The sequence below is a fragment of the Aegilops tauschii genome, chromosome 7 (assembly GCF_002575655.3).
Source record: "Aegilops tauschii subsp. strangulata cultivar AL8/78 chromosome 7, Aet v6.0, whole genome shotgun sequence".
In the NCBI taxonomy this organism is placed as follows: domain Eukaryota; kingdom Viridiplantae; phylum Streptophyta; class Magnoliopsida; order Poales; family Poaceae; genus Aegilops; species Aegilops tauschii.
In genome coordinates this window covers 113424295-113448302 of record NC_053041.3, presented here as the reverse complement: position 1 = coordinate 113448302, position 24008 = coordinate 113424295, and the positions used below count along the sequence as shown (strand labels likewise).

General features: G+C 39.2%; 1 protein-coding gene across 1 annotated transcript; it reads right to left on the bottom strand.

Annotated features, from left to right (window-relative positions):
* Positions 1-18892: 18892 nt before the first annotated feature.
* LOC109748457 (protein TAPETUM DETERMINANT 1) lies at positions 18893-19681 on the bottom strand. The gene is made up of 2 exons (XM_020307482.4): positions 19485-19681; positions 18893-19398 (listed from the first exon to the last, which is right to left on the bottom strand). The coding sequence occupies exons 1-2, from the start codon at positions 19543-19545 to the stop codon at positions 19061-19063; spliced, it is 399 nt and encodes a 132-aa protein (XP_020163071.3). The 5' UTR covers positions 19546-19681; the 3' UTR covers positions 18893-19060.
* Positions 19682-24008: the final 4327 nt, after the last annotated feature.

The window sequence follows — 24008 nt, the reverse complement described above, 5'->3', positions numbered from 1 at the left end:
TAGTCCCGGTTCAAAAACTGGGACTAAAGGGCCTTACCAACCGGGACAAAAGCCCCTTTTTCTACTAGTGAACTTTGATCCAGATATGCAAGTTCTATTACTCTCGGAGGGATAGAGATACACACACACAGACACACAGAGAGAGAGAGAGGAGCTTGCACCACCACCACAAAAAACATAATCGTATTCTTTTCCTCTTTCAGATATTATTGAGAATATATAGATAGAGGTTCCATTTTGAGAATAATGCAAGTCTAACCATAATGGATCATCAAGAGAAAAATCAAAACTTTTGGAAATTGGAGGTTGAAGTTTGTGATAAGCTTTGTTAAAATGGAACCATCTGGATTTTAACATGAAATAGCACAAAATGAAATTAACCTTCCCCTACAGCCTGCTTGGGTGCCAGGTCATAATAACCTGTTGTCTAAATTATGCATATCCATGGAAGATTTCTGCGAAAGAATCAAAATAACATACACCTACTTCAACCCAAGTCTAAACCTATAGCAGTCTTGATCTAGTTGCTATTGTACCTTGTCAGTTCTATAAACAATAAAGTTCCACTGGGAGCAGATAGGAAATCAGCACTACCATTGATGAATTTAGAAAATCCAGGAGCATAGATATAGGACCAGGGCATTCACATGTAAACCAGAGCATCACAGGAGCTTCTATGATAACAACTAAACAACTACAGCAGCACAAGGGTAGACGATGCTGGGGCATGAAGGAGATCTTTGCCACTCCTGTTCTAAATCATCAGTTCCTCTTTACACGATGATGGGATCCTCTAAGGCTCTAGACTTTGCATAGAAATGATACAGAAATGGCGATATAAATATATAATTGGTTGGAAGCTACAACGATCCAAAACATATCGACATCCTGAAGTTAAAAATCAATATAATTAGTGCAAGTTCTTCAAAAAAAAAGTGAGGCGAGTCTGGTAACCTTGCTTTAACATATACACCTATCAGTTAAAAAATATACAACATCGAATCATATATGAGTTTGGCCGGAGATGCTATATTTGAACTGTTAGCAAAGACTATGAATAATACAAAGAGGCAGATGGAGTGATCAAAAGCAAGCAAAAACTGATCATTCAGCAGCAAATATCTATCAATGCAAAACTATATTCAAACTATTAGCAAAGAATTATGTAAATAATAGAAATGGAGATGTTATATCAATGGAGAGCATGAATAGCATGAAAAAAATGCACATCAACAGTGAGCACAACAGCATCGCACATTCTTTTTTGGCTTTATCAGCTCATAAGCAGACAAAAGATTTTTGACCAAGGCAATGATGGTCGACAAACATTCACTTGGAATAATAAACTGACACGTGTTAGTAATTTTATTTATAGTGACACCTAGTTAGTATCTAGGGTTCGTTAAATTGGCAGTTGCTATACTGAAACCAAATCATATAATCTTTGCTTGGTTTTTTAGGCAGGGTATTGTTCACTCTCTAAGCACCCTAAATAAATGGCACAGGTATATAACAGTTTCTTTGATGTGTTTATTTTCAAATAATCAAAACTCAAAAGCTTCACTGAACTTGTGTTAGCCTATTAAACATTGACTCACCAGTTTTGGATCGCTCATTTTTCACTCTGAATGTTGCCAATATCTGTTTTAGCATTTGTTTCTTTTCATACAGAACAATGAATGTATACATGCTAGTAATTGAGCAGTAAAATCATGTATTACGTTGGCAATAATATAATGATCCAAACTAACACTTACATACGCAATTCACATCAAAACTTTTCTCAGAAACAAAAACAACTCTTGCATAATACCCGCAAAGCACAATCTTTGATGTAACTCACAAACCCAATCAAGCCCATAACGTTAGCAGACCCTCATTCCCGGTGAATGTACCCATTCAATATTCCAATTATCAACCCCCGTCCCGCAAAAAGCAAACGATAATATCACTCCACAACTTGCTTGGATTTTTCATCGAATCCTTCGTAGTTCCAAATTCAGAAATGATGTGACTGCAATTTCCAAGTCAGTGAAGCCTAATAATTAATTAAGAGGGCTATTTCATCGAAATAGATAAAGTTTACTGGCATGACTCATTAACAATAGAATAATATCAGAAATCCTCCTTGAACTTCTCATGAAGAACCAATAGCGTCGCCAAACCATAGTTTATAACAGAATATATATTGGACGAATCCTACACACAAGTCAATTGTTATAACCAATGAATAGGAAACGCTGGAGACAGCTGAGTTGTTATTGTTGGTTAGTATTGAGAAGGTTAGGCATATCCATCATTTTTTTAACCCAGAAAATAGACCATCACCGATAACCAAAACCAAACAAAATATTACACTTTATATAGAGTACCTGAAAGATAAATGAGCTTCTCTAGACGCATTTTGCTACACAAACATGTTATGGCTTAGCTACTGACATGGCAATGGGCTAGCTATGTAGGAGAGATTGATGATGGCCCGGAGAGAATTTGGAGAAGCACAGGACAAAAACTGCAACAACAATCAAGTTTAGCAAATGGAATTAAATAAAGGTTATCAGTATTCTTATTTGACACAAGTTCTGTCTAATGAGTACTGACATATGTGAGCCACTGAAACATGGTGGTGGCATCTCACATTTAGAAAAACACTATCATCATATACTCCCCATCCAGAAGAAGAGCACGTTGAAATACATCAAACTAATAAAATTGCTAGTTAATAGTGCCTTACGGATTGGAAGCTGTGGAAAAATATGGTAACGCATCTCCTCTGGTTTCATACTTCCCATTTCTAGTTGCTGAATAATAACCACAAAAGGAGCGATAAGGAAAACAAAAGGTCAAAAAAGAAAATACATAATCATGTTTTATTGCTTTTGTTTCAATAAAGTACCAAGTAAAGCCTTTGGGATAGTGTGGATGATGGTTGACTTGATTTTCTCCAAAAACAGAAACTTTTGCTCTCAGTTCAGGAAATTTGAAACTGCACCGGAATGTGATTTTGATCTGAGTTTTTTACAGGTGATAGATATACAAATTCTCTACATTTTCCTAATTTTTTAGAATTTTTGGAGTAACATAAGTATGGTTGGAGTACAGATTACTACAGAGTGTTTTGTTTTTGACAGATTCTGTTTTCAATGCATAGTTTGCTTGTTTTCTACTTTCTATGGCTTATATTGCTCAATATAAATTATAGAAATGATATGATACAGTAGGCATTTTGTGGAGGCAATTATGAATCTTGTCTTTGGCAGTACCAAAGTGAAATGGTTTGCTCTTTATCATACTAACCTATCTCACGAAGTTCCGTTAAGTTTTGTGTGATTGAAGTTTTCAAGTTTTGGGTGAGATGTCGATATGAGGAGAATATGGAGTGAAAAGACCCTAAGCTTGGGGATGCCCAAGGCACCCCAAGGTAAATATTAAGAGGAAGATCAAAGCAACTAAGCTTGGGGATGCTCCGGAAGGCATCCCCTCTTTCGTCTCCAACATTATCGGTAACCTCACTTGGAGCTACATTTTTATTCGTCACATGATATGTGTTTTGCTTGAAGTATCATTTTATTTTGTTAGGATTTGTTTTTTGTTATTTAGAATAATGTTTTGAATCTTTATTTTCAATAAAAATGCCAAGGATAGACTTTACCATGCTTATTTTGCAAGTATATGAGTTGTTGTTTAAAAACAGAAAGTTTATCGCTGTTGCAAAAATTCCCGAGAAAAGTCAGAATGTAAAATGTTATAACTTTTTGCACAGCAAGCTTTGATAAATTTTCTGTAGTGCAGTAAATATTCATAATTTTTGGAGTTAGGAAGTATTGATACTCTTGCATTCTTTACAGACTGTACTGTTTTGGCAGATTGCTGTTATCTTTGCATTGTTTGCATATGTTTGCTTGTTTAATGGTTCTATTTGAGGATAGGAGTATTAAATATGCAGAGACATTTAGTATGCAATGTTGAATAATAATTTTTGTGATTTGCTACAATAGAGAATGATATAGTTTTTGCATTGATTTATACTAACTTATCTCACGAGTTCTTGTTGAGTTTTGTGTGGATGAAGTTTCTGAGATTTAGGAAAACCGTGATATGAGAGGAATTAAGGAGACACAAAAGCTCAAGCTTGGGGATGCCCAAGGCATCCCAAGCTAATATTCCAAGAAGTCTCAAGCATCTAAGCTTGGGGATGCCCCGGTAGGCATCCCACCTTTCTTCTTCAATGATTATCGGTTAGTATCGGTTGAACCTAAGTTTTTGCTTCTTCACATGATGTGTGATATTCTTGGAATGTCATTTTATTTTGTTTTTGCTTGATGTTTTAATAAAACACTTCGATCTGAAAGTTTTTTAATAAGAAAGAGTCCGTACATAGCTATCTATTTACTTAACTACTCGCATGATCTTCACTTATATCTTTTTGGAGTAGTTTGTCATTTACTCTTGTGCTTCACTTATATCCTATGAGTAAATAGTTGAATAAATTGAATGTCATGAAGTTGAAATCATATCATGCCTAGCGGTAGCTTCACATGGGTTCAGAAAGTGAAATATTTTGTGGCTTGACAATCACAATATTGGTCATACAAGCAACTCACAAATAATTAGTATAAGGAAGAGAACTTTCACATGCAAATACACTATCATGGAAATCTTTTGTGATTGTGAGCCCCCATCAAAATATTATATGCCAAAATTGTGGACGTTAGACAAGGAAGACAACGTAATGATTTATGTGTGCTCATATTCACATAGAAGTTATATTGTCATAGATCCTTCAAAATGTGGTGCTTGCCCCCCATCTTTGCTAGCCAAAAATTCCGCACCAAGTAGACATACTACTTGTGCATCCAAAAACCCTTAAACCGAAATCTTATTTTCAAGAGTCCACCATACCTAGCTAAGGATTGAGCAAGATCCTTCAAGTAAGTTGTCATCGGTGCAATAAGGCAATAAAAATTGCTTCTAAAAGTGTTAGATCATTTAGTGTAAGAGAAAATTGAGCGTTGTACGAACTTATGATGGCAAAGCAATAAAAGGGACGGACTGCATAATAAAGGTTGCTATCATAAGGGGCAATATAACGTGACATTCTTTTGCACTAAGGGATTGAGCATACAAACAAATAAGCGCATGGTAACCTCTGCTTCCCTCTGCGAAGGGTCTATCTTTTACTGTTTAATATTTACTTTTATGCAAAGAGTCAAAGTTTTTCTCTCTATTCCTTTTTATTTTTCTATTTTGGCAAGCATCATGTGGTGAGGAAAGATCTAGGCACATATGTCCAGTTGAATATGGGTAGCATGAGTTATTATTGTTGACATCACCCTTGAGGTGAATACGTTGGGAGGCAAAACAATAAGCCCCTATCTTTCTATGTGTCCGGTTGAAACGTTTTGCTCATGTGTATGCAGTGGGTGTTAGCAATCATAGAAGACTACATGATGGTTGAGGATGTGGAGCTCTTACCTAAGCTATGTTGAATAAGTTGAATTGCAATTGCTTGGTGACTGAGAACATAGGTTGTTGAGTTTCAAGAGAGTTCATTGTTTGAACCTTAACATCTGAATTGATTGCTACTATAACATGAGAAGTTTTATAAGAAAGAATTACTTTTATGATGCTATAAAAAGTGATTAAAGTTATCATTGATCAAACTTATGCACTTTGCTAGCATTCACACTTCATAATTTATTTCTTTTATCATTTACCTACTCGAGGATGAGTAGGTATTAAGCTTGGGGATGTTGATACGTCTCCAACGTATCTATAATTTATGAAGTATTCATGCCGTTATTTTATCATTCTTGGGTGTTTTACAATCATTTTATAGCAACTTTATATCATTTTTTGGGACTAACCTATTGACCCAGTGCCCAGTGCCAGTTGTTGTTTTTTGCTTGTTTTTTACATCGCAGGAAATCAATATCAAACGGAGTCCAAACACAACGAAACTTTACGGAGATTTTTTCTGGACCAGAAGGAACCCAATGGGCCTGAGCTGCACCTGGGGGGTGCCCCGAGGGGGGCACAACCCACCAGGGCGCGCCCCCTCTTCGCCCTATAAATTCACAAATATTCCGAAACCCTTCGGGGTAGCCCTAGATCAGAAGTTTCACCGCCGCAAGGCCTATGTATCCACGAGATCCAATCTAGACCCCGTTCCGGCACCCTGCCGGAGGGGGCAATCATCTCCGGTGGCCATCTTCATCATCCCGGCGGCCACCACGATGAGGAGGGAGTAGTCCACCCTCGGGGCTGAGGGTTTGTACCAGTAGCTATGTGTTTGATCTCTCTCTCTCTCTCGTGATCTATATCTTGGGCTTTTTTAATATAGTCGGATCATATGATGTTTCTCCCCTCTATAGTCTTGTTATGATGAACTGAATCTTTACCCTTCAAAGTTTTGTCTTGTCGGATTGACTATTCATAGATGAGAACACATGATATATGTCTTGCAATATGAATACTTGAGGTGACAATGAGGTATCCTATTGATTCACTTGATATGTGTTATGGCATTCAACTCGCGGATTCCCACGGTGATATTGGGGTAATCCATGCATAGGGGTTGATGCACGTTTTTCTCCGACGGAAACTTTGCGGTGTCTTTATATTTCTTTGTGTGGATGGAGTATTATGAATATGAATTTCCTTTGGTGTTATTCTAGTACGAACTCTAGGATAGATCGAACGGAAAAATAGCTTTGTGTCATTTTAGTACGAATCTTGAATAGATCGAACGGAAAGAATAGCTTTGACGTAGTTTTGTGCCCTACAAACAACTCCTATCTTTTGTCCTCCGCTAATAGGAACTCGGGAGTGACTCATGACTGCACTTTGATCGAGGGATAATCATATGATCCAACTATGTTAGCATTGTTGAGAGGTTGCACTAGTGAAAGTACGGACCCTAGGCCTTGTTTTTAGGCATTGCAATACCGTTTTTATGCCCGTTTACTATTTGCTACCTTGTTGTTTTTATTTATTCAGATTATAAAAAAATATTTCTACCATCAATATTACACTTTTATCACCATCTCTTCGCCGAATTAGTGCATCTATACAATTTGCCATTGTATTGGGTGTGTTGGGGACACAAGAGATTTCTTGTATTTGGTTGCAGGGTCGTTCGAGAAAGACCATCTTCATTCTACACCTCCCACGGATTGATAAACCTTAGGTCATCCACTTGAGGAAAAATTGCCGCTGTCCTACAAAACTGTAACATCCAAATATTCTAAATTTTGGAATGTTATATTAAATAAATAGTTTTGATTGTTTTTTTGATTGTGGTGTGGTTGCTTGTGTGAAATTGAGGAAAATTTGAAACTTTTTGGAAAGTTAAATGAGAGGGAATGAAATGACTTTCCCAAAGTTTCACTTTGCATTTATGATCTCCATGAATTCAAATTCTTTTCTAATACAAAACCCTAGAGAGAAGATGATATGACTTCTTCCATTTAAATAAATGAAAAGGGTTTTGAAAATGTTTGAATTTCATTTGGAAATATTTCAAATCCAAAAACTTTATGCAACTCAATGATTTTCATGAGAGAAGATAAAATGACTTCTTCAAATCATATAAAATATGAGTTGGAAGTTTAAAAGAATCAAATTTATAGTCCCTTTGAAATTATTTTCAATTTGGAGTTATTTGGTTCTATTCAAATTATTTTTGTCCAAAAATAAAATGTATGGAAAATAGGGTAAAATGATTCCTTACATTAGAAAATTGGAGAAGAATGGTTTTGAAATCATTTTGGTATTTTGAAATAATATATTTGGTTTTTAAATGAACCAGTAGTACTGTTTGCTTTACTTAAATTTTTGTGGAACTTATCTGACGCTAGAAAAATTTCATGTTTTAGAAAATCTTTTTTTGAAATTTTTTATATATATTATGCTACATAAAATTGTAATTTATTTTGATTATTTTTTCGTCTGAGTTAAAAAAATGCGTGTACGCCTTAATTATATTTTTTGCGTCTAGTGTATGCCTTAATTATATGTCGCCCACATGCGCAGCATAGTGGCAGCGGCGCCCCACCTTTTTTTAGGGCCAGGCCCAGCCAGCAATTTCCTTCTCAGTTTTTTTGTTTTTCTTTTTCCTTTGGGCAAAAAAAAAACAGCAGCAATGCCCGCGCGTCTGGCCCGTGGTGCTTTTTAGCCCATGCGATTCCCTTCGTTTTATTTGTTCGTCTACGTTTACTCCGACATTGCCTAGCCTTTGAACCCTAACCCTCTTTTCCACCTATAAATATAGGCCCATAGAGCCTTCAAAATCATCCGATGCGGGTTAAATCAAATATTTTGATTTGACCAGATCATTAAAGAAAAATATTTTTTCCTCTCCGACGGGAATTCTGGAAGTCGTCTCCTCTCTGTGAAGTTGTCTTTTCTCTACCTTATAAAGGTATCTTTTTTGTATTTTTTTATATACTCCCGTAGCTTCTTATTTCTAGACTAGTATGGTATAATAATTAGATTATCAATTAGCCTCTGTATTTATACATTAGATCTAGAATTCTTTTAGCCGTAGATATTTTTTCTTCCGTAACACAGCTTGGCCCTGATTTTTTCAAATAGCCATAACTTTTTACTCGTTTGTCCAAATTCAACGAAACCAACGCCCAACTCTTCGTTATGATCCTCTCTATCTTGTAAACCAACTTAAATATATTTTTGAAAGTTTTAAAATTTGAATTTGTTCAGATCTGATTTTAACTTGTTTTGGCTATAACTTAAGTTTTATAACTCCGATTTAATTGATTCTTTTGCAAAGCAAAGCTCTTGACATGTACTTTATGTTAAGATCAAAATCACATAATTTTGCTACTGTTAAAAATATGTTTTTGTCTAGAAGCTTTATTTGATGGTTTTTGAAGTTTTCCGAAGTGTTTTCTTCATTCCTTTGGATCTTTGAGTGATTGCTTATGTGTGGTTATAATTGCTTGCTTACGATAGATTGATCGGAGTGTGACGAGTAGATCTATCACGAGTTATGAGTGCGACGAATCTTCGTCAACAATACAAGGCAAGTTCACACTTTGATCATACCCTTTATTACCCAGTTTTTATGCATTAGTTACACCCCTCAAAGATTTGCATGAGTAGGATTGTGAACATGTGGGTATTGCTATGTGGTTGATGAGGTAGGAACCTATTACCTTTTGATTCACCCCGGGTTATACGTTATGCTCATATTGCCTATCCATGCTCATAGACGTGGATTGGTATGTGTGATTCATGAAAGATGAGAGAGATATAATAATTAAGTGAAACTTAAGGTGGCTACTTTAATACACATCTGGGTGGAATGGTTGGGGCATCCTGGAGCACCCAGTGGTTTGCCCGGGCACCTGGAGAACCCAGTGCTTGCCCAAGGAGATCCCGAAGTACCCGTGTGATCACCCTATGGAATGCCACCCAGGCTCAAAGGGATCATAATATTATTCATGCTAGAAACTTCCGTGTGCAGCCACAAGCCATTATGGGCTCTGGCATAGTTGAGTATGTTGTGTGACCTCTTTCGGTGGTAGGCTAGCAGATGTAGGGGAAGTAGGTGGTACTGTCTACCCAGAGTAAATAATGCTTCAGAAAGATTGTGTCTCGGTCGTCCGTTTCTCAAACACCTTGTAGTGCGAGAAATTCAACGGAGGAGATCGAGTCTTGTGGGGAAAAGTGTGCAAACCTCTGCAGAGTGTACAAACTAATCATGATTAGCCGTGTCCCCGGTTATGGACATCTTGAGTATCTGGTATTTGAATTATTGGTTGATCTCATCACTCTATTTAATGAAATTGTTGGGTTATTATTATATTGGTAAATCTGGGATTGAGTTGGAGGAACCTTCTCAATAACGTCATAAACTTGGTAGTTAAATAAAATCTATTCCTTTGTTGTAGGGGAAAATTGGCTTTATGCAAATGATAAACTTAGAGCCTCCACCAGCCAAATATGCATGTAGTGATAGCTATTATTCATCATTGCTCTATGGTGTGAATTTGCCAGTACATTCAATGTACTAACCTACATGGCTGCAGCGTTTCATGTTGCAGGAATCTTACGACGAGTAAGTGATACGTTAGGGTTACGATGTCTACACTCAACTTTGCCGTTGGTGTTGTTTGGACTCCACAACTTTGTTGTTACTTCCGCTATATGGATTGAGGTAATAGTTTTTACGTTACTTTTACATGTGATTGCACTCCGTTATAAATCCTCGAGTACTGTGTGTGTTAGCATACCGATCCAGGGATGACACTTAAGCACAGAGACTTCGATCCATTCGGGTCTGGTCGCTACTCTGCGCTTGGAGACCCAACACAAGTCTACAAGAACAAGCTCCGTAGTAGACATCAAGCTCTTTTCTGGCGCCGTTGCCGGGGAGGTGAGTGCTTGAAGGTATATCTTTAGATCTTGCAATTGAATCTTTTAGTTTCTTGTTTATCACTAGTTTGGTTTATAAAAGAAAACTACAAAAAAATGGAATTGAGGTTACATCATATTATTGATCATCTTTATAATATCTTTCTTGAAAATGATGGATCGGAAAATTGTGCTCAATTGTTAGAAGAAGAAGTCAATAAAATGTTTGGCACAAAATAGTTGAATGATGAGCATGATTGCAATGTTGTTTCTATGAATTCTTTGAATATCCATCATTCTAGTGATATGCAAAGCCATAAGCTTGGGGATGCTATGTTTGATGATTATGATATTTTTTGTCCCCCAAGTTTTGATGAGAAAAATTATTATGATGATAGCATGCCTCCTATTTATGATGATTATATTGATGAAAGTGGATTAGGAGAGGTCATGACTTTATTTACGGATGAATCCACTATTTTGGAAGAGGTTACAATTGATTATGACAACAAAGTTCCTATGTATGATGATTATGGTGATGACATGTATGCTATAAAGAATAATAATAACCATAAAACTTGTCATCATGATTTTAATTTTCAATCACATGATAGTTATTTTTTTGAATTTGCTCCCACTACTATTCATGAGAATAATTTTGCTTATGTGGAGAATAATAAAAAGTTTATGCATGTGGATCATGAAAAGAATGCTTTATGTGATATTTATATTGTTGAATTCATTCATGATGCCACTGAAAATTATTATGAGGGAGGAACATATGCTTGTAGGAATTGCAATAATATCAATTTTCCTTTCTATGTGTTGAAAATCTTGAAGTTGTGTTTGTTTTGCCTTCCTATGCTAGTTGATTCTTGCTCCCAAAAGTTATCTGCTCACAAAATCCATATGCATAGTAAGTGGGTTAGGCTTAAATGTGCTTGCCTTGTGTTTCATGATGCTCTTGTCGTGTTTCAATTGTTATCTTTTATGCGAGCATCATTGAAATCTTCATGCCTAGCTAAAAGGCATTAAAGAAAAGCGCTTGTTGGGAGACAACCCAACACTTTTACCTACTGTTTTTGTGTGTTCACATGAGTATGCTACTGTAGTAATCATGTTTTATTGATTTTGTTTCAATAAAGTACCAAGTAAAGCCTTTGGCATAGTGTGGATGATGGTTGACTTGATTCTGTCCAAAAACAGAAACTTTTGCACTCAGTCCAGGAAATTTGAAAATTCACTGGAGCGTGCTTTTTATATGATTTTTTTACAGGTGATAGATCTACAAATTCTCTACGTTTTCCTAATTTTTAAGAATTTTTGCAGTAGCATAAGTATGGTTGGAGTACAGATTACTACAGATTGTTCTGTTTTTGACAGATTCTGTTTTCAATGCATAGTTTGCTTGTTTTCTAGTTTCTGTGGCTTATATTGCTCAATATAAATTGTATAAATGATATGCTACAATAGGCATTGTGTGGAAACAATTATGAATCTTGTCTTTGACAGTACCAAAGTGAAATCGTTTGCTCTTTATCATACTAACCTATCTCACGAAGTTCCGTTAAGTTTTGTCTGATTGATGTTTTCAAGTTTTGGGTGAGATATCGATATGAGGAGAATGTGGAGTGACAAGACCCTAAGCTTGGGGATGCCCAAGGCACCCCAAGGTAATATTCAAGGAAGATCCAAGCAACTAAGCTTGGGGATGCTCCGGAAGGCATCCCCTCTTTCATCTCCAACACTATCGGTAACCTCACTTGGAGCTACATTTTTATTCGTTACATGATATGTGTTTTGCTTGGAGCGTCATTTTATTTTGTTAGGATTTGCTTTCTGTTATTTAGAATAATGTTTTTCATCTTTATTTTCAATAAAAATGTCAATGATACCCTTTACCATGCTTATTTTGCAAATATATGAGTTGCTGTTTAATAACAGAAAGTTTATCGCTGTTGTAAAAATTCCCGAGAAAAGTCAGAATGTGATAAAATGTTGAAACTTTTTGCACAGCAAGCTTTGATAAATTTTCTACAGTGTGGTAAATTTTCATAATTTTTGGAGTTAGGAAAGTATTCTTTACATACTGTACTGTTTTGGCAGATTGCTGTTATGTTTGCATATGTTTGCTTGTTTAATTCTATTTGAGGATACAGTATTAAATATGCAGAGACATTTAGTATGCAATGTTGAATAATAATTTTTATGATTTGCTACAGTAGAGAATGATAAAGTTTTTGCATTGATTTATACTAACTTATCTCACGAGTTCTTATTGAGTTTTGTGTGGATGAAGTTTTTGAGATTTGGGAAAACCGTGATATGAGAGGAATTAAGGAGACACAAAAGCTCAAGCTTGGGGATGCCCAAGGCATCCCAAGCTAATATTCCAAGAAGTCTCACGCATCTAAGCTTGGGGATGCCCCGGTAGGCATCCCACCTTTCTTCTTCAACGATTATCGGTTAGTATCAGTTGAACCTAAGTTTTTGCTTCTTCACATGATGTGTGCTATTCTTGGAATGTCATTTTATTTTGTTTTTGCTTGCTGTTTTAATATAATACTTCGATCTAAAAGTTTTTTAATAAGAGAGAGTCCTTACATAGGTATCTATTTACTTAACTACTCGCATGATCTTCACTTATATCTTTTTGGAGTAGTTTGTCATTTACTCTTGTGCTTCACTTATATCCTATGAGTAAATAGTTGAATAAATTGAATGTCATGAAGTTGAAATCATATCATCCCTAGTGGTAGCTTCACATGGGTTTAGAAAGTGAAATCTTTTGTGGCTTGACAATCACAATATTGGTCATACAAGCAACTCACAAATAATTAGTATAAGGAAGAGAACTTTCACATGCAAATACACTATCATGGAAATCTTTTGTGATTGTGAGCCCCCATCAAAATATTATATGCCAAAATTGTGGACGTTAGACAAGGAAGACAACGTAATGATTTATGTTTGCTCATATTCACATAGAAGTTATATTGTCATAGATCCTTTCACATGTGGTGCTTGCCCCCCATCTTTGCTAGCCAAAATTCCGCACCAAGTAGAGATACTACTTGTGCATCCAAAACCCTTAAACCCAAATCTTATTTTCAAGAGTCCACCATACCTACCTAAGGATTGAGCAAGATCCTTCAAGTAAGTTGTCATCGGTGCAATAAGGCAATAAAAATTGCTTCTAAAAGGGTTAGATCATTTAGTGTAAGAGAAAATTGAGCGTTGTACGAACTTATGATGGCAAAGCAATAAAAATGACGGACTGCATAATAAAGGTTGCTATCATAAGGGGCAATATAACGTGACGTTCTTTTGCACTAAGGGATTGAGCATACAAACAAATAAGCGCGTGGCAACCTCTGCTTCCCGCTGCGAAGGGCCTATCTTTTACTTTTCAATATTTACTTTTATGCAAAGAGTCAAAGTTTTTCTCTCTATTCCTTTTATTTTTCTCTTTTGGCAAGCATCATGTGGTGAGGAAAGATCTAGGCACATATGTCCAGTTGAATATGGGTAGCATGAGTTATTATTGTTGACATCACCCTTGAAGTGAATACGTTGGGAGGCAAAACAATAAGCCCCCATCTTTCTATGTGTCCGGTTGAATCGTTTTGCTCATGTGTATGCGGTGAGTGTTAGCAATCATAGAAGACTACATGATGGTTGAGTATGTGGAGCTCTTACTTAAACTCTGTTGCATAAGTTGAATTGCAATTGCTTGGTGACTGAGAACATAGGTTGTTGAGTTTCAAGAGAGTTCATTGTTTGAACCTTAACATGTGAAGTGGTTGGTACTATAACATGCGAAGTTTTATAAGAAAGAATTTCTGTTATGATGCTAGAAAAAGTGATTGAAATTATCATTGATCAAACTTATGCACTTTGCTAGCATTCACACTTCATAAATTATTTCTTTTACCATTTACCTACTCGAGGACGAGTAGGAATTAAGCTTGGGGATGCTGATACGTCTCCAACGTATCTATAATTTATGAAGTATTCATGCCGTTATTTTATCATTCTTGGGTGTTTTACAATCATTTTATAGCAACTTTATATCATTTTTTGGGACTAACCTATTGACCCAGTGCCCAGTGCCAGTTGTTGTTTTTTGCTTGTTTTTTACATCGCAGGTAATCAATATCAAACGGAGTCCAAATGCAACGAAACTTTACGGAGATTTTTTCTGGACCAGAAGGAACCCAATGGGCCTGAGCTGCACCTGGGGGTTCCCCGAGGGGGGCACAACCAACCAGGCGTGCCAGGGCCCCCTGGCGCGCCCAGGTGGGTTGTGCCCACCTCGGTGGCCTCCCGCACCCCCTCTTCGCCCTATAAATTCACAAATATTCCGAAACCCTTCGGGGTAGCCCTAGATCAGAAGTTTCGCCGCCGTAAGGCCTCTGTATCCACGAGATCCAATCTAGACCCCGTTCCGGCACCCTGCCGGAGGGGGAAATCATCTCCGGTGGCCATCTTCATCATCTCGGCGACCACCACGATGAGGAGGGAGTAGTCCACCCTCGGGGCTGAGGGTTTGTACCAGTAGCTATGTGTTTGATCTCTCTCTCTCTCTCTCTCTCTCGTGATCTATATCATGGGCTTTGTTAATATAGTTAGATCATATGATGTTTCTCCCCTCTATACTCTTTTTATGATCAACTGAATCTTTACCCTTCAAAGTTTTGTCTTGTCGGATTGAATATTTAGAGATGAGAACACATGATATATGTCTTGCAATATGAATACTTGAGGTGACAATGAGGTATCCTATTGGTTCACTTGATATGTGTTATGGCATTCAACTTGCGGATTCCGCCAGAGATATTGGGGTAATCTATGCATAGGGGTTGATGCACGTTTTTCTCCGATGGAAACTTTGGGGTCTCTTTATAGTTCTTTGTGTGGATGGAGTATTATGAATATGAATTTGCTTTGGTGTTATTCTAGTACGAACTCTAGGATAGATCGAACGGAAAAAATAGCTTTGTGTTATTTTAGTACGAACTCTTGAATAGATCGAACGGAAAGAATAGCGTTGAGGTAGTTTTGTGCCCTACAAACAATTTCTATCTTTTGTGCTCCGCTAATAGGAACTCGGGAGTGATTCTTTACTGCACTTTGAGGGATAATCATATGATCCAACTAAGTTAGCATTGTTGAGAGGTTGCACTAGTCAAAGTACGGACCCTAGGCCTTATTTTTAAGCATTGCAATACCGTTTTTGTGCCCGTTTACTATTTTCTGTCTTGCTGTTTTTATTTATTCAGATTATAAAAATATATTTCTACCATCAATATTACACTTTTATTACCATCTCTTCGCCGAACTAGTGCACCTATGCAATTTGCCATTGTATTGGGTGTGTTGGGGACACAAGAGATTTCTTGTATTTGGTTGCAGGGTCGTTCGAGAGAGACCATCTTCATCCTACACCTCTCACAGATTGATAAACCTTAGGTCATCCACTTGAGGAAAAATTGCTGCTATCCTACAAAACTCTGCGCTTGGAGGCCCAACACAAGTCTACAAGAATAAGTTGCGTAGTAGACATCATTCACTGCTTTATATATAAAACTGACGCGAACCTTTTTAGTAACACTGGTTTGGAGAACCGTGTGCTCGATTTAGAGTAATGGGAGATAGAGAGCATGGAGATAATCCTAAGAGTGTAGCACCATTTTTCTATATGTGTGTGTGCGCGCGCACCGCGCAGAGAATATATTATAGAATAGAGGGAGTATATACTAAAGTTGTGTATTTATGACTAAAATGCCAAGAAAATCTCAACGACTTGATGCTCATTTCCCGTCGTTGTAAGTTAGCATGCACATGCATCCATGATACTTGGAGACCCTCATCCCCGGAGAATCTACCGTCACCTATTCAAAATTTGTCACAGTCCCTACTTCCTACGTAGGTTGTGTGCATTGCATATGACAATATGAAAATAATGTTGTAAACTAGCTAGTGATGGAGCACAGATTAAAAAATTTGTGTGGTGAACATAATACCATTGATGGTCAAAAGTATGATTGAGAAACAATAGCTCATCAAATCTAGCAATCTAGATAATCACACATGTAAGTCCCAATCAAGCACACGTAATTTGTTATTGCCACTTTTCAGTCTAAATTATCTTAAATGCATTCAATTTTAAAGATTGGGATTGTACTTAGGCTATGTTATCTCTTGATTTCCATCAGCAACTCGACACTAGCACAAAATCGCACTGTTGTGTGCAGTGCTCGAGTCTTGGCCCATCGCATTCCTTTGTCTAACAGCCAATCGCCTATTCCTCACAGCTGCGCTGGTTGCCACAAAGCGGTATACTGCAGTTATCCATGATGTTTTTTGTGATCGGTCAATTGAGGGGTTTGTAGACATCCACCGGGAGAGATGATCCATTCGATTGGCTCACACGAACGATTGGATTCGCACTCGGCGGTCATCGCAGCAACTAGCACCCACACGTGTTACCGGAGCTCTGCACACACGTCCCCCACACCAGCACCCGACCATCATCCAAGCAGCACCGCAAATCATCTAGGCAATCCCGGTCAGCACTCATAGCAATCGTTGGCCTTGTAGCATCAGTGCCATCCCCTTGCAACACCATGGCGGTCCTTTGAACCACCGTCATCACCCATTGCAACAACTCAATTGAGCTTGCAGCATGGGTGGCAAGAGGTGGCCGGTCTTGCTGCAGTGGGCGGCAACCTATGTAGTGGCGGGCATTGGCTGCAATAATAGGTGATTCCCAGGGTTGCCGGGAATGGCAGCAAAACCTTGCACGTGCAGCGACGCCTGCTGACTTTCGGTGTTTGTCTCGGTCAGGAGGCAAGGGTGGAGTTAGGCGAGACAGAAAAACGATCCTGCAAGGTTAGGCGCTCTAAATTTTGTGGAGGAAGAAGGGGAACAACGTAAGATGTGTCCAAATAATGAGGTGAAGACACTACGTGGGGTCCCCAAAACATGTGCCAAGAAATTGACGTGCCCAAAGATGCCCCACAGATTGGAGTCATTTCCCATGGTTCAGTTGATCCACAATGTGTTTCTTTAGTTAAATCTTCTTATTAGCTTGATGCTTCAGGGGTCTAGGCAACACGATACGGTGTACTCTCCTTGCAGCCGAGCCACACACGTCTCCAGAGCACATGAAACTTGGCGCAACCTAGAAAAGCGCATCCCATATAATCCACGGGCGTTGCATCAGCCACGTTCTTGAGTGTTGTTTTCTGGTGCACGTTTCTTCCCGATGCCTCCCAATCCTATCCTCATTGCTTGCACAAGATAGTGGTTTATTGGCCACATTGACATTACTGAATCAACTTCAGCTGCTAGTAGATCAGTGAAGACTAACGTTACGTATGACTTATTCTCCCTTGGTTCCTTTCCTACTCTTGAGCAAGTAGGTCTCCGTAAAATCTACCAAAATCATATGTTACCACGTGGTGCTGATGGATGTGTTGATTGGTATGTGCTCTCGAGGATGAGCTCATGTGAACTTATATAGACGTGAGGCCGCCAGGACTAGATCATGAGAGAGACTCCAATACCACTACTTCGGCTGAATACCCATTTACTTCTGCACATGAACAATTTGTATTGTGTTCTATAATATAGTTTAGCTATCAAATATTAGATAGATGATGCCATATAGTACTAGTTGTTTCTGCGAATGGACACATAGTAATAATGGGTTGTGACTTAAGTTGGAAAAGAAGATATCTTGGGTTCAACTCCTCCTTTTAATTTTCCCTAATGTTATTTGGCAACCGTTCCCCGGGAGGAAAACCCCAGCGAACCCCCTCATAGCCACATGATCAATACAGTTTTCGGATAAAATGCACCAAAGTAAACAAAATGCCATGCTTTTTGTCAAAAATGCCATTCCCCAAACACTAAACTGCCAGCCAAGCCATTAGCAAATGCCATCCTGGCCAGCAAACGGCCGCTGGCTATTGCAGTCCTTATTTTTTTTCCCTTTTATTTTGTTCTCAACATCTCCTTCATGATAGAGGAGATCAGAACGGATAGATCGATTTGACACGAATACAAATGTTGTTTATTTATTTGTGTTTGTTCGATATTGCTAATGCTCCAAACCTTTCAGATTTTAGTCAATTCCGTCATAGGTGCATGTGTAGACAACTGGATGCCGAGCTCCGAGCATGAGATGGAGACACCATGTATGGCTGAGGCGTCCTCAGCGAATGAGAGGAAGAGGGCTGAGGGATAGCTGGGGAGATGGCATCATGGTGGAGGAGGCGGCTCGGGCAGGGGCGTGGCAGGGGGCAAGGCCGCGGGTGGTGGTGGCAAGTCGTTATGCCTGGGTGGAGGGCGGGAGGAGGAAGGAGGAGAACAGTGCACCAGTGAATACAACTGATCTTTTTTTTTCATGCAACTGATCCATAGGCAGTCCCTTTCGTCGTTTAACATCAGGTAGTTAATTCATTTGTGAACGTTTCTGCTGTAATAATTTGTAACTAACACTCACATGTTACCATAGAGAGAAACCGCACCAAATCAGCCTAGCTAATATCAAACGGTATAGCATCGGGCGCGGCGGAGCGCGCAATCGCAGTACTGCACTTGTGCACTGTAAAATGTCTCTTACATGAGTACCAATGTACCATCGGCTGATCTAGGCACACGCAGCTAGTAGTACCTAGCAGTGGGCCTGCGAGCTGACCAGAGGGAAGTCGAACGGCGTCATCCAGGCGTACTTGAACCGCACCGGCGCGCCGCTCGGGATCTGCCGGCCGCCCCCGAGAAGGCAGCGCTCGCCGTCGACCGGCCGGATCGCCCGCGGGTCCACGGCCTCGACGCTGCTAAGGCCGTAGCAGCGGAGCAGCACCCTGGACTGCGCGCACCGGCAGCGGTTGGTCACCTCCACCGCGTACTCCGGCTTCCCCTCCACGACCCGCCCCGTCGCGGACTGCCTCACCACCAGGTCCGCCGCCCGGCACGGCGTCCGGCCCGCCGCATCTGCTCCCAGCTCGTCGCCTGTATCCACGCACATATCGTTGTCACGCCACACACCTAGCTATAGCTAGCCATACCAAGAACATGCTTCGGTAAACCGTTGTTACCTTGGGTGGCGCTGCAGAGGAGCAGCAGCAGCGCGAGGAACACGAAAGCTTGGCTCGCCATGAAGACTCTCGGGTTGCAGCAAAGATGGCCGTGGTGGCTTGCGAGGTTGTCTGTATCTTCTTCGTGGATCGGTGGATTATAACGGACAAGGAGCGAGCTAGAGCCATCCCCAGCAGTCCATCACGGCGGGTCAGGACAGGGCCATGAGGGTGCGGGGAGGGTTGTCGTGTGGGAAGAGGGCAAACTAGCATGTGCCATGCCTGGCGAGGCGATCAGGTCGATCCAGCGTTTCTTGCCCGCAAAAAATGGAAAAATGTCAATCTAAACGTTCATGCTTGAGCTTGCAGCAAAGCTCTAGATTTAGCTACAGCCAACGGGTAGTAGGTGCATGCATGCATGTATGATGGGTGACGACACGTACGACCGATATCCCACGTGGGCTGCTCCGGGAATGCATGGCGGACAAGGAATAGCTAACGTGCACCGTATTTGTATCCACCGCTCTCACCTGCTTTGACCTTTTGCTTATGTTGCAATATAAATGAGATGTCCTTTGGTACCTGTTGTAACAAGCCAGTACATACAAGTACACTAAACTATGGGATAATCACCTTGGTCCGTAAAACTGCTGATGCCAAGCAAATACAAAAATTTCGACCATTTGCCTATTGAGTGTGAGCTTTAAAATCATTACCAAATACTCATGCATAGACTAAGTAAATGTGTTTCTCCACTCATATCTTCGACCCAGACAGCATTTATAAAAGGGAGATATATTATGAAAGGGGTTGTGATTTTACATGAAGCATTAAATGCTATTCATGCCAAAAAACAAGATGCTCTCATTTTTAAAGTGGATTTTGAAAAAGTATATGACAAAATTAAGTGGCCATTTGTAATTAAAATGCTGAAATTGAAAGGGTTCCCCGATAAGTGGTGTGACTGGGTAATCAAGACTATGAGAGGGGGGCATGTGGGGGTGAGAGTTTGGACCTTACTTTAAAACTTTCAAAGGATTGAGACAGGGTGATGCAATGCCCCCCCCCCCCCCCCCCCGGTTGTTGATTTGGCAGCTGATGCTCTGGCTGTAATTTTGAATAATGCTAGAGGGAATGATCTAATTAAAGGGATGTTAGGTGATAATAATAATAATAATAATAATAATAATAATAATAAAAGGAGTTAATATGTTACAATATGTTGTGACACTATTTTCTTGATACAAGATGATATTGAAAGTGCAAAAAATCTGAAGTTCATTCATTATGCCTTTGAACAAATGTCGGGTATGAAAATAAAAATTTCACAAAAGTGAACTTCTTTTTGGAAAAGCCAATGAAAAAAGGAAACTATACCAAGAAATTTTTTCATGTAAAATGGGAGATTTACCTATGAAATAATTGGGTTTACCTGTTTCTGATAATAGAATAAAAAACAAACACTGGAGCGGGGTGATAGAAAAAATTGAAAAAAGATGCAGCTGTTGGCAAGGCAAGCTACTAGGATCTATAGCTGGTAGAATTTCCCTGGTACAGGCTTGCTTGACTAATATGCCCTTGTTTATGATGTCCTTCTATCCCTTGCTAGTTGGTGTGAGGAAGAAAGCAGGATTTTATAGGGAAAAACTAGTCTGGCAGGAAGATGAGGACAAAAAAGTGAAATGACAAGTATGTTGTCTTCCTAAAGATTATGGGGAGCTGGGGATACTTAATCTGGATATTATGAACAAAGCTTTACTTGCAAAGCGGTTCTGGAAGCTGGAGAGTGAAGAAGGATTGTGCCAAGTTGTCTTGTTTAACAAATACATACCTGATGGTTGCATCTCCAAAGTTAAAAAGAAACAGGGAGACTCCCAGTTCTGGGCCAGTTTACTAAAAGTTAAAGATATCTTCTATAAATTTGCTAGGAAAAAACTAGGGGATGGTACTAGTACTAGATTATGGGAAGATATCTGGGTGGATGATCATGCTTTGATGGATGATTATCCTAGATTGTATAATCTGTCCTTTGATTATAAGATAATGTGGCTGAGGCTATTTCAAAAGGTTGGCAGGGATTTAGGTTTAGAAGAACTCTCTATGGGAAACTTTAGAACTTTGGAACAATCTCAAAGATAGATGTGAGGAAATTGAAATGGGTGAGGGTAGAGAGAAAGTTGAATGGACTCTTATTGGGGACAAAAAAATTAGTTCAGTCCCTATATAGGAAATTGATTACAAATAATTGCAACTATCCGCAAAAAATCTTGTGGAAAGTGAAGGCACCTGCGAAAATTAAAGTGTTCCTTGGCTAATAAACAAAAAAGAAGCATATTAACTAAAGACTCTTTGATTTTAAGAAAAAGAAGGTTAGAAGGGGTCTAAGATTGTGTGCTATGTGGGAAAGATGAACACATAGACCATCTGTTCTTTTCTTGCCCGGACGCTTCATTGTTATGGAGCTTGTTAAGATGTACTTTTGATCTGAAATCCACTCCTACATCTGTAGAAGGTTGTTTCGTGAGGTGGATTAAAACTTTTAGGAAAGCAGAACAGAAATTACTTATGACTGGGTTATCAGCTATGTTTTGGGCAATATGGAAATGTCGAAATGCAATTATTTTTTAGAACAAAAGTTACGATGATCCTATGACTTTGATTCAAATGATGACAAACTGGATCATGACATGGTCTATTTTGCAGAGAAAGGAGCAAACCAAAAGGGAGCTAGAGCTGGACTCAAAGCTTCTAGAACGAGTAGCAAGTGAAGTTTACAAATCAGCGCAGGGGTGGAGATATAACGTGCCAAGGTTACATGAAGCTTGAAGCGAGGGGATGATGGCATGGTTGCATTTCTACTTCGATGCAGTAGTTGATGGTAGTTTAGGTGTGCATTGTTGATGATTTTGGTTTGTTCCTGTTGATCGTCTTCTGAATTTGTAAGGGCTTGGTCATGGTGATGCACTACTAGCGGAAACCTTATACACAGAGGTATAGCAGTAGCGCTGGTCAAAACAAGGCGCTACTGCTACTTAGTAGTAGCGCGTGTCAAGAAAGCGTGCTACAACTATAGCTGTAGCAGTAGCGCTTCTGCGCGAAAAAGTGCTACTACTATAATTCCCACACTGTTGCCGGTAGGCTAGGAATAGTAGTAGCGAGTCTGAAGAAAGCACGCTATTGCTAAGAGCCTTGTAGTAGCGTGTTCCTGCTGTAGGGCGCTACTGCTGAGAAAAAGAAAATAAGTAGAAAAATAAATAGAAAAGTAAATGAAAATGAAATAAATAGAAAAAGGAGAAATGATAAAAATAAAATGTAAAGAAAAAAAATAGAGGAGAAAGGCATAGCAGTAGCGCTTGTTCTCACAAAGCGCTATAGCTACTTTAGCAGTAGCGCTTTTTATGTCCCCGCGCTATAGCTAAGTTCCTTAGATAAAAGGGGGGAAAAGGAAAATAAATAGCTACTTCCTGTAGCAGTAGCGCGTTTTTCCTACCAGCGCTAGCGCATTTTTCCTACCAGCGCTACTGCTAGTTTGACTTAACCACACGCGCGGGCTCAAACTTTTGCTGAGTCCTTTTCCCCCCTCTCCCCCGACTCGATCTGTCGCCGCCGTCGATCGCCCTGCGCCCGAGCACGCCCTCGACGCCAGCCGTCACCCGAGGCCGCCCTCGACCTCACGGCTGCCCCACTCGACCTCGTCGCCGCCGCCAGAGCCCTCCCTGGACCATCGCTGCCCGACCCCGAGCCCGCCCTCGCCACGGACCGTAAGTCTCTCCCTCTCCTCTCCCCTGCCCTTCTCTCTCTCTCTCTCTCTCTCTCTCTCTGCTAGCTAGGGCAAATTTCATAGAGCGCTACTGTGATGATGTTCATATGAACCCTAGGTGTTCATATGAACCCTAGATTTGTTTAGGGCAGTATGCCTTTTTTAGCATTTAGGAAAAAAGATTAGCAATTTTTTAGGAAATTAGTTAGGGCAAATTTTTATGAAAATGCCTAAACAATAATTCCATTTAGCTTTAAATTAACAGAGGGTATATAAATAATACTAGCATTTAGCTTTAAATTAATAGAAGCTATAAACAAAAAACAGTAGCATTTAGCTATAAAAATTTATTTGGACTATGGACCTGAATCTGTTCCAAATTTCATTCAAATGAAATTTGAATTATTTGGACTATGGACCTGAATATTTTTGAAGAAATTGGGTGTAGGTACTAAGGTCTTGCTGTGGAAATTTTGGTGAGGTCAGAAGCGTTAGAGAAAATGGAGTTCCTTTGCAATTTCTAATAAGGACAAGCATTGTTAGAATATTTGCTCTCAAAAAATTTGGATGAAAAGAAAATAATATGTCTGTGTGTGTGAGGAATAGCTAGAACAGAATTTGGGTTCTGTCCTAGGCAGAGAAGTGTTTAGTGAGGTCATTTTGCAAAGGTTTTTGGTTTTTGAAAAGACCACTATTTTTCAAGGAAAATAATTTAGGCAAGTTTTATTTTAAAGATTATCCCTTCCTAGACTTTTAGCTTTAGACAAAAAACAAAAGTATTTAGC

Excerpts from the sequence above, each read along its gene's own strand:
- LOC109748457 (XM_020307482.4), bottom strand. The coding sequence starts at position 19,545 with ATGGCGAGCCAAGCTTTCGTGTTCCTCGCGCTGCTGCTGCTCCTCTGC. Across the intron at positions 19,399-19,484 it reads CCTCTGCAGCGCCACCCAAG|GCGACGAGCTGGGAGCAGAT; the intron begins GTAACAACGGTT and ends GCGTGGATACAG.